General features: G+C 37.7%; 1 protein-coding gene across 1 annotated transcript in view; it reads right to left on the minus strand.

Annotated features, from left to right (window-relative positions):
- Window positions 1-12065, minus strand: part of KALRN (kalirin RhoGEF kinase) — a 536528-nt gene that overhangs the window by 171365 nt on the left and 353098 nt on the right. Inside the window, exon 11 of the mRNA XM_029284454.1 lies at window positions 6511-6702. Within this exon, the coding sequence (XP_029140287.1) occupies window positions 6511-6702 (192 nt within the window). The remainder of the gene's footprint in view (window positions 1-6510; window positions 6703-12065) is intronic.

Below are 12065 nucleotides of genomic sequence, written 5' to 3' on the forward strand. Positions count from 1 at the left end.
TAATAATAATAATAATAATAATAATAATAATAATAATAATAATAATAATAATAATAATAATAATAAGAAGAAGAAGAAGAAGAAGAAGAAGAAGAAGAAGAAGAAGAAGAAGAAGAAGAAGAAGAAGAAGAAGAAGAAGAAGAAGAAGAAGAAGAAGAAGAAGAAGAAGAAGAAGAAGAAGTTGGAAGGGACCTTGGAGATCATCTAGTCCAACCCCTATACCATTTCAGACAAATGGTTGTCCTGTCTCTTCTTAAAAACTTCCAGTGTTGGAGCATTCACAGTTTCTGAAGGCAGGTTGTTCCACTGATTAATTGTTCTAACTGTCAGGAAGTTTCTCCTTAGTTCTACGTTGCTTTTCTCCTTGGTTAGTTTCCACCCACTGCTTCTTGTCCTGCCTTCAGGGTGCTTTGGAGAATAGTTTGACTCCCTCTTCTTTGTGGCAGCCCCTAAGATATTGGAACACTGCTATCATGTCACCCCTCGTCCTTCTCTTCACTAAACTAGACATACCCCATTCCAGCAACCGTTCCTCATACGTTTTAGCCTCCAGTCCCCTGGTCATCTTTGTTGCTCTTCTCTGTACTCTTTTTCTAGAGTCTCAACATCATTTTTACATCGTGGTGACCAAAACTGGATGCAGTATTCCAAGTGTGGCCTTACCAAGGCATTGTAAAGTGGTATTAACACTTCACATGATCTTGATTCTATCCCTCTGTTAATGCAGCCTAGCGCTGTGTTGGTTTTTTTGGCAGCTGCAGCACACTGCTGGCTCATATTTAAATGATTGTCCACTAGGACTCCAAGATCCCTTTTACAGTTACCACTATTGAGCAAGGTACCCCCTATACTATACCTGTACATTTGGTTTTTCTTGCCTAAATGTAGACCCTTACTTTTTTCACCATTGAATTTCATTTTGTTAGATAGCGCCCAATGTTCAAGTCTGTCCAGATCCTTCTGTATCTTAAGCCTGTCTTCTGGAGTGTTGGCTATTCCTGCCAGCTTGGTGTCGTCTGCAAATTTGATGAGTTCCCCATCTATCCCCTCATCCAAATAATTGATGAAGATGTTGAAGAGCACTGGGCCTAAAACAGAACCCTGGGGCACTACACACTTCCCTCCATGTACATGCAGTTCCATTGAGGACCACACGCTGAGTACAGCCGGTCAGCCAGCTACGGATCCATATTGCTTGGTTTAATTTTGAATAATACATAGTGTATTTTCCTTAAGTGATTTTCAAGCTCTCACATTGTTTTAAGATCGACACTAGAGACAAGGCTTTAGGAGAAGGAGGAGTCCTTCACTCTACTTTCTAGCCAATCTTTCTGAGAAATGAAAGGTGCAGAGGAGCTGAAACAACCTGCAAGCACTATTTCTTGCCATTTTTAGAAGCTCTTTTATTTCCCTAAATAGGAAAATTACAGAATTGAGATGTTGAAATGCTGAATATTGTAGGATGAAGAGGGTCATGTCGAGAAGGACCCGGTTCATTTTGTTAGAAGAATTCAAATAGAGGAAATCAGGTGTCTGAGATACTTTACTTTAGATTTCTGAATTGAGCAGGTGCTTGGTGTTGATGGTGTAAATCATCTTATCCGATGCTATGAGTCTATGTTTAGCTTTACAATCTAGACAGTTCAGCCTGGCAGGTCAGATCAGACCTGTACATTGGAGTTTTCATATCCCAGCTTTAAAGAGACGTGATGATACATGACGTGACGAATATTGCAGAATCCGAGAGTCTGTGATCCATTTCCCCAAGCTAAATCCAATACACTCATAGAGGTATCTATGGAGGTGTACAAGCCTTTGGGTGAAGGAGATAACTCTTTCAGACAAAGTATATCAGATTGCCTCTGATTTTCAGACTGCACCAATGTCTGTCTTTATAGGTGTAAACCTGAATGCAAGATCATATGCCGATTTGCTTAAATGGGAAAAATGTGTTGTAGTGGAGCAGATTAAGGAAAAAACTTAGTTGTATACAAAAGTATGCAACAAAACAAAAATGGCAGATGATTGTGAATGGCAGGGTGTCTGCTTGCAGCTCTTTAAGCCCAAATGCCATACAGTAATCCTTCATGAAATGATTGTTTACTAATTGTCTTTATAAAATAAGTGTCAAGAAAAGTATTAAACAGTTTCTTCTTTTTGAATTTATGAAGCAACTTTACAAAATGCAGTTGCATATAATCCATTTATAGCTGTTAGCTGTCCCAAACTAAATACTGGCAACATTACCAATTAAGACTATTTGGGAATCACTACTGAAATCAATGTAATAAATGTCTGATATGTTATGGTAACAACACCAATATAATTTTGCATTATGGAGGATTACTTTACTATTGAACTATCTGAATAGATGAATATGACTTCAGCTAGGCTTTGGTACTGAAGTCCAGTGCCCTTGAGAAAGTTAAATGCTGACGTGCATTTGGCCTGACATTTTCAACATTGATGTTGAATATCAATATGTTCCAGATTGATCCATTAATTCTAAGCAGTCAGGATATCAGGTTAGCAATAATTTGCCATTTTAGAAAAACTTAAGGGTACCCAGGAAACTGCTCACTCCTTTAAAGAGCAATAATAAAAATGGTCAACTTATAATTCCTCAACCTATATAAAATCTTTCTATGACTTATAGCTTTAAGAAAACATTAATTCCTGGCTATTATTTCTTCTCTTATCTCTTTATGCATTCATCAAGAAAAAAAAGTTTTTAAAAAGCACAGGTATTTAAGGGAGTTATACTTTCCATCAATGAACAAAGATCCAAGTAAACGATCATAATAAATTTACATTTTATGCACCTCATATTAAATAATGTCATGAGAAACTCAGATACTGTGAAACTGTGACTTTTTAAAGAATGCCTGGCAAGATGCCCTTTTAATAGGCTGTCATTATAAATCTAGAGAAAATTAAGAGCAGGAACTGCTATATAAATTCTATGCTAAGAGATTTTTTTTCCCAATTCTGAATAGTGATAATTGATAGCTGAATTTGAGGCTGTTAAGAGATGCAGAGTTCTGCTCAAAATAAGTCTTATTAAGCTATCTGGAAGAACTATAAAGTTTCCACCATTTCCTCTGCCTAGGAACATTCCTCAGACCTTTAGTAAAGGAATGCAGCCAGTCCAGCATGTACATGTTTTCTTTCTGTTCCATCTTATCAATAGTCAAACATGCCACAAGACTCTTTATGTGACTTCTGCTGACTTCTGCTGTCTGCAAAGTTAACCTAAACAAAATCATTCAGAGTCAGTCTTTGAAAACTTTTGATGTTTTCCTGCTTCTTTTCTGACAAAATAAAAATTCATTTGAACTAATTTGCTTCTCTATTATCTCTGAACTATTATATATTATCAACAATGTTGAGGAGCAACAAAGATGATTAGGGGCTAGGGCCTAAAACATATGAAGAAAGGTTGCTGGAATTGGGTATGTCTACTTTAATAATAAAAAAAAGACTAGGGGGGACATGATAGCAGTGTTCCAACATCTAAGGGACTGCCACGAAGAAGAGGGAGTCAAGCTATTCTCCAAAGCACCTGAAGGCAGGACAAGAAGCAAAGGAAGGAAATTAATTAAGGAAAGAAGCAACCTAGAACTAAGGAGAGTCTTCCTGACAGTTAGAACAATTAATCAGTGGAACAACCTGCCTCCAGAAGCTATGAATGCTCCAACACCGGAGGTTTTTAAGAAGAGATTGGACAACCATTTGTCTGAAATGGTATAGGGATTCCTGCCTGAGCAGGGGGTTGGACTAGAAGACCTCCAAGGTCCCTTCCAATTCTGTCATTCTGTTATTCTGAACTATTTATTCAGACTAACTATTAGAAGGAAAATGGTGCCACAGGGCACAATTCAATATAAAGACAGTTGTAGTGTAGGTTTTCCATCAATCCATCCATCCATCCATCCATCCACCCACCCATCCATCCATATCCTACTTTCATTATTTTTACAAATAATTCAAGGGGCAAACATATCCAACAAACCTTCCTCTTCCTATTTTCCCCGTGACTACAACCACCCTGTGAGATGGGCTGGGCTGAGAAAGATGACTGGCCTAAGGTTGCCCCGCTGGTTTTCCTGGATAAGGTGGGACTTGAACCAATGGTCTCTTGCTTTCTGGCCTGGTGCTTTAACCACTAAACCGAACTGGATCTCGGTTTGTAATAATAAAGTAATAATGGCTCTTGGTTATAGGAGCATGCACCTGAAACTTGCAATTAAGCAATCTGGGTTTGTGTGTTTGACAAATCATGATCTGCCATAATATGGTTGGCTCAGTTTTGGGTTAAGCACAATGCATAAAGCCAACCAGTTGTGACATTCAACGAACCATGGTTGAAAATATAACTAAGTAGTGGTGGCTAGTTAGTTAGGCACCAAGCTTGAAACCAGGAAACTGTGAGTTCTAGTCCCTCTTTGGAAATAAATGCCAGCTATATGACCTTGGGTCAGTCGCTCTCTCTCAGCCCAACTCACCTCCCAGGGCTGTTGTTGTGAGGAAAATAGGAGGAAGAAAGAGTACTAGATATGTTTGAGTTGTTTATATAAATAATAAAGGCAGAATATAAAATAAGTAAATAAATAAATGTGATGTCTGAAGCCAGTCCATATCAATGAGATACATGAATCATGAAAGAAATCTACCTTCTGTCCACAATTAAAAGCTGTTTATCACTTGCCTCCCACCACATGATGTGTCACAGAATAGAATAGAATAGAATAGAATAGAATAGAATAGAATAGAATAGAATAGAATAGAATAACAGAGTTGGAAGGGAACTTGGAGGTCTTCTAGTCCAACCCCGTTCTTAGGCAGGAAACCCTATACCATTTCCGACAAATGTTTGTCCAATCTCTTCTTAAAAACTTCCAGTGTTGGAGCATTCATAGCATCTGGAGGCAGGTTGTTCCACTGATTAATTGTTCTAACTGTCAGGAAATTTCTTCTTAGTTCTAGGTTGCTTCTCTCCTTGATTAGTTTCCATCCATTGCTTCTTGTCCTGCCTTCAGGCGCTTTGGAGAATAGCTTAACTCCCTCTTCTTTGTGGCAACCCCTGGTATGGTCCAGTCCCAGCATATACCCTCAGTTACAGTACTTATCCCCTTAAAGGTGTTTATTTCTTGGTATGTACTTGCTATATCAATTATTATATTACATTATTTTCAGGTTTGACAGGGAATGATATATGCAGTTTATAATCCCCAAATTTCTTCTGGCTGATTTTATTGCTTTACTTATTGATATTTACCTGAATGTTATGCTACCATTTTAAAGCTTATACTTCTGTGATAATGGAACTTAATTCTTTCTCTTTTATTGCACATGAGTGCTGGAACAAGCAGCATCCTTTGTTTATGTTGTTGTTTTTTAGTCAAAATTCTTTGTATGCATTTAACCTCACTATTCTGATATTGTCAATTCAACTTTGGATATTAACATATTTATTTCCCACTTGCAGGTTAATGACTGCAATAAAATTGTTTATAATTTTTACACATTATTTGTTTATAGTACCCAATCCTGTTTTCAAAGTTACTTGAAGGCCTTTGGTTTGAAAATGGAAAAATGTAGAGTATGCTTTAATTATACCTTCAGGCTCTTAGTTTCAATGTCCTCTAAGTCTGCTGAAAAAGTGTCCTATTTTTATACATTTTGAACATTGTTCACTTGTATTAAAACAGCATTTAGTCTAGTCCTGAGGAAGCCACAGAAAATTGAAAGGGACATATCTGCAGAACCTACTTTGAATAGAATGGAATCAAAGCTAGCTCCTTTAGCCGATACTTGTTAGAAACAGTGGTAAAGCAGATAGATGCTTCATTAAAATTCAATTGCCTAAGAAATTTAAGAAACAATAATGACATTGTCTTTTAAAGAACTCAAACCATAAAGCAAATCTTTTTTCTCCATGCGGATGAGCTTCCACGTAGCCTGGTCCATTACATTCAAAAAAGAAAAGTTTATCAATTCCTCTTGCAGACATTTATGCTTCTTCAGAGAATTCTCCAGATCAGTGAAGGACATGAAATGATGGATGTAAAGAGAGGGAGGAAACTGAATACATTTATCTCTTTCTACTTGAAAAAAATATTCTGAGAAGAAACCTACGTGTTGATATTCCAGTTACACAATACAGATGAAGGGTCTACTCCATTGCATATAAACTTCACATGAACACTAAATATTAGTAACCAGTAATCAGGGTTAACATGCACATTGCTATTTTGTTATGGAAGTTCAGCTAGGTAGGCAAACAGAGAACATTTCTACTGATTCCACTTTCTTTTATAGTTATGCTGCAACTCCAATAGGGAGACTTGTAACATTTATATAATTTGGCAGGTTTTCTAAGCTTTAATTTTATATAATCTAAGTTTATTCTAATATGCCTTGAGCAATATGGACATCTTTTGCTATGTTCCATACTTGAAACATAGGTCTGACAGTATCTGAATTTCTGTTACATTTCAGGCATCTTACCTCTTTGGTATGAGTGTGGAAGGAGACAGACATATCCAAAAGAAGTTTCCTCTGTTCCACTCTCCTAACGAAGTCCTGAATCCGGACTTCTAGATGCCGTGCTGCTTTGTAAATCTCTTCAGGATCACATTCCCCAGTCTGGGCCAGTTGCTCTGCTGCTTCCAGTAGCTTGTCTGCATTAGTGTAGGTATTCTACCAATACACAACAAAAATAAACTCCAAATCACAAACTCTACCCATTAATCCTCAGGAAGAGAAACCAGCATTTTAACATGACAGCAATTGTGATGTGATTGGCAAAGGAGTTAGCAAAAATTCACACTGAATAAATCTTCAGATAAATATTGAAAACAATTCTTATTTGAAATATGCACACCTTTCCACTGCTTGCTTTTTTTGTGAGCTTCAGGAAACTCAGCCTACGGTGATCTCCGGGATCTTCCAAAGACCATCTAAACAAGCAACTCAGAGTTAACTACTTCATTGGTGGCCGTGGTCTCCTGGGAGATATTTCACAACACATTTGGTTGTGAAGGAGTGCTGATGGCTAACAGGTTGCAACATGTAAAGTACATGCACTGGAAAATTATCTCAGAAAAACATGTTGCTTTTTTTACTGCATTTATAAACCGGCTAAGGAAGAACACCATCTGAAAGATTCTAACTCCATCCAGGGTAGTTACAAATATCTTTTAAGTATTTATAGAATTTCCGTTTCATCTCTTAGGCGTTCTGATATGTGCAGGGAGCAACCTACACATTCCCAACTGCAGTACAGAAACTGAAAAAGGAAATTCCTTTTGTTTCATGGAGTTATTTCGCATTGCATTACAGAAATTAGGAATTTGTACCCTGTATGGACACATAAGTTCATTATAGTCCTTTCCAAAATATTTATACCATTCCTATATTCCAGTGGTGGCGAACCTATGGCATGGGTGCCAGAGGCGGCACTCAGAGCCCTCTCTGTGGGCATACGCACTGTCGCCCCAGTCCTAGGCCTTCAGCTGGGTTTTATAAAACCTTTTCGCTTTAGGCCTCCGCCCCCGTGTGCAAAAAAAAAAAAAAAAGATTCAATCAGTCAATTTCAACTTCTCGTGGGGAAAAAAAAGATCTTGCAAAGTTGGAATTGATTGATTGAACTTTTTAGTCCCACCCAGTCTGCCGTTACCACCGCAGCCACACACACTCAATGGGCCATGCGCACCCAATGGGCATGCCCATCCAATGGGCCACGCCCACCTGGCACTCGACGATACATAAGTGGGTTTTGGGTTGCAGTTTGGGCACTCAGTCTCTAAAAGGTTCGCCATCACTGCTGTATTCTATGTAACTGTTTTTCATAAGGTACTAATAACCAACAAGAATCCACAAGATTATGATCTTTATTTTTTTTTTAAATGATTGATGGGTTGCAAAGATAATAATTTAATTTAAATGTCAAACTTATATTTAAAATGTTAAAATGTGTTATCATCCACTTGAGCCCTTTTGTGAAAGAAGTGAAATGTGATGCTGTCTATACCAAGACCTAAGAAAAACTTAAGTATTTTTCAAGAAGACTGAAAAAGAAAAATATATTGTTTTGCTGCCTAAACAGAATTGTTTCAAATGCCGGACTCAAGCTTCAGGAATTAATTTAGTAAAACTTCTGACAGACTTTGTTGCTACGGAAAATTTTGTCTAAGAAGAAGGAAATATTCCTTGAGATAACATTTCCACAGAACTTGATATTCATCTGAATTGAACTGATAAAAGTGTCCAGAAATAAAGATTTTATATATAATAATGTTAAATAGATATAACACACTGATGGTAATATTAATGAAATTGTATAAGAGAAGAGTAGGGCAAACTAAATATAATTGCAGTAGTTAACAGAAAAAAATAGTAGTATTAATAGAGATAGTAATAGTAGGAGAAAGATTACGGCCCTTCCATGTTATGTTTGTAAGAATCTTTTAAATCTTTATGTTCATAGTCATTCTAAGATGAGTCTGATAAAAAGATATAACCAACTAATATGTAGTTACGGTTTATATTTTTTTATTAATGTATCTCTAAGCTCTTCCAATGTCTTCCTTCTATTCCATTTTAGCTATTGTGGTATGTAGAATTCCACAGTGCATTTTTGACAAAGTTACCTTTTTAAAAAAAATTCCAAAATGATCTTTAATCATTTTACAGGCATCACATATTTTGCCATGTCCCACTTCTGAACCATTGTGCTAAGGAAGCCTTGCCTGCAGGCAAACGTCTTCAAGAATCTGATCGATACATTGGTAATAATCTCCTAAACCCAGAGAGCTTGACTACAGGTAGTCCTCGACAATAGTTCATTTAGTGACCGTTCGAAGTTACAATGGCACTGAAAAAAATGACTTATGACCATTTTTACACGTATGACTGTTGCAGCATCCTCATGGTCACATGATTTACATTTGGATGCTAGGCAACTAGTTCATATTTATGACGGTTGCAGTATCCCAGGATCATGTGATCATCTTTTGCAATTTTCTGACAATCAAAGTCAATGGGGAAGCCAGATTCACTTAACAACTGTGTTACTAATTTCACAACTGCAGTGATTCACTTAATAAATGTGGCAAGAAAATGGGACCTATCTCATTTAACAAACTTCTCACTTAGCAACATAAATTCTGAACTCAATTGTGGTCATAAGTAGAGGACCAACCGTATTATGTATTACCAGGTAAACCTGGGCTATCTCTCTTCCTCCATGTTGTGTGGAAGATCTCACAAAAGATACCTGTTTTGGTTCCTAATTTTCTGTTGTGTTTTGGAACTGCAATGGAGAATGGGGTAAACTTTCATTAGAAGTGCGAGAATAATTGTCCTTAGTTTCATGTAGCATAACTTCATCACTGTGCATGATTGTTTCATAAACAAGAGACAACTAACACTACCCCACTTAATTGTTTTTATTTTCTAACAGGGTCTCATAAAAGATATTTCTTTTTAAATGATACTAAGTGAAAGAAGCAGATGCAAGTAGCTTGTGCAAAAATTAAGAAGGGAAATTATACAGCTTCTGCCACAAAGCTCCCATTTGACATTTTTAGCACTTTGATGCAGCCTGGAAGACACCAATGAATAATGCTACATATTACTGATCCATCTTCATGATTAGATGTGTACTGACTATTGTCAGGAGACAGGAAAATATATATTTTTAAAAGGAAATTTAAAGCACTCTTTGTTGGAGAATGTTCCACATTCCACAATAATGCCTCGGTGCACTTCTAAAATTTCTGGACCTGCCAAGTCACTAATTATAATTTAATCTTCTAATTCACAATAGCACCTTGTTCAGAAATAAATACTACTAAATTGATTGCTACCTGCATTCATGGAATTACAGCTAATCAAGTATTCACGTTGTGCATTGTTGCCTTTGGTGAGTTGTGTGACAATATAAATTTGTTAATTAAATAAATTTCCAATTAGCATGGATTTTGGGTGCCGCTGCATAACAACACCATCGTTCATCTACTGCATAGCTCTTGAGCTCCTAACATTATTGTGTCGATAGCTTTACTTATTATTAATAATACAATCTAACATATCCCACTATTTAGCTCTTTGAAATAATAAACACCAACAAAATTTTCTCCAATTGTAAAGTTCTATGCCCTTCTTTCCTTTAATCATTTTTATTCCCTTTTTTCCCCTAAAGGAAACAACTGATTCAATGCTGGCCTGTCTATTATGGCGTATTAAGCTATCAAGATGTAATTTCATTCTGGAGAGTCCTCATAGCCTCCTCAATTACTTGAATGTCGCCAGCCCGCACAGATAAGAATAAATTGAGCACCAATTATAATCTGCCCCTGACAAGCCAGACCCGTGAATGAATTACCAGTCCCTGTAAGGAATATCATCTCGGGTTTGGAGATTGCATCCTAGATTTCTGTATATCACCCTATTGTTAAGAGCACCAGAGCAACCACAGCAGAAACTGGCTATAGCACAAGGTGAATATTAGAAAAGGAATAGTATGCTAATAGCTGGAAAGCTTCAATGTTAAATGTAGAATAGCAGAGCAGAGAAAAATACAAATGGGTACACAAAGAAAACCTGGCTATGGAACAGAAAGAGATGATGGTTGCACAGATGGTTGCAATTTGTGTTATTGAAACTCACTGTACATTTCTAAATCTTGCATTCATTCTGGGCTGCTCTTGGGCCACTTTTCCATGAAATGGATTTTTATTTTACTCAACTTAAATGGTCTATCTGAATATACCCATTTTTATAAAACTTGCTAAAAAACATTTTTTTCCTGAAAAGTTCTAACCCTGTCATTGGAGTTCCCGTTTCTCTGCTGCTGGTATTTTTAATTCTTATAATGTTTGTTATTCTTTTTGTTCTATTTTAATTCTGTTGGCCGTTGCACTCCTTGACATACCTAAATTGGATGGATGGATGGATAGATAGATACATAGATAGATAAATCAGAGGTGAGGAGGCTGCCTTAAGCAGTTGATTGTTGGTGTTTGTCATGGAAAGCAGCAAATTCTCGTGTACCAACTCAGACAAACAAGCTAACAATAAGCAATAGCCTAATCAAGGAATCACCAATGCCACTCTCACTAACACTGACAGGGTAAGCCACTAGAATATAAAATGAGAGCAAATCCCAATCCCCTCCAGCACTGATGATACTACAGGTAGTCCTCGACGTACGACCACAATTGAACCCAAAATTTCTGTTGCTATGTGAGACATTTGTTAAATGAATTTTGCTCCATTTTACGACCTTTCTTGCCACAGTTATTAAGTGAATCACTGCAGTTGCTAAGTTAGTGACAGGGTTATTAAGTGACTCTGGCTTCCTCACTGACCGGCAAAAAGGTGATCACATGACTTAGGGATGCTGCAACTGTCATAAATACAAGTCAGTTGCCAAGTGTCTGAATTTTGATCACAGGACTATGGGGATGCTGCAACGATCATAAGTGTGAAAAATGGTCATAAGTCACTTTTATCAATGCCCTTGTAATTTTGAATGGTCACTAAATGAACTGTTGTAAGTCGAGGGATAGTTTGGTAATGAAACCTCTGCGAAATAACAACCAAGCTCAGAGAGTCCCAAAGTTCCACTCTTCTACAAATATTCTCTTCTATCAATTCTCATCTACTGTATCTCTAGGACTGCTGCAAATCCACTGTGTAGGAAGGGGGAAAGTCTTTAGATGATTTTCTGTTTGGAGAGCCAAAACAACAGGATCAGCCTTAAGCTTTATGGATGACCAGTTGTCGGCCGTGACCAGGGGGGCGTTTTATCAGGTACGCCTGATTCACCAGTTGCGGCCTTTTCTGGACCGGGACGCCTTACGCACGGTCACTCATGCACTTGTCACCTCCCGCCTGGACTACTGTAATGCTCTCTACATGGGGCTCCCCTTGAGGAGCACCCGGAGGCTCCAGCTGGTCCAAAATGCGGCCGCGCGGGCGGTGTTGGGGGGGACTCGGCGCTCCCACGTGACACCGCTGCTGCGCGAGCTGCATTGGCTGCCTGTGGCCTTCCGGGT

The sequence above is a fragment of the Protobothrops mucrosquamatus genome, unplaced genomic scaffold (assembly GCF_001527695.2).
Source record: "Protobothrops mucrosquamatus isolate PMUCROS unplaced genomic scaffold, P.Mucros_1.0 scaffold606, whole genome shotgun sequence".
Taxonomy (NCBI): domain Eukaryota; kingdom Metazoa; phylum Chordata; class Lepidosauria; order Squamata; family Viperidae; genus Protobothrops; species Protobothrops mucrosquamatus.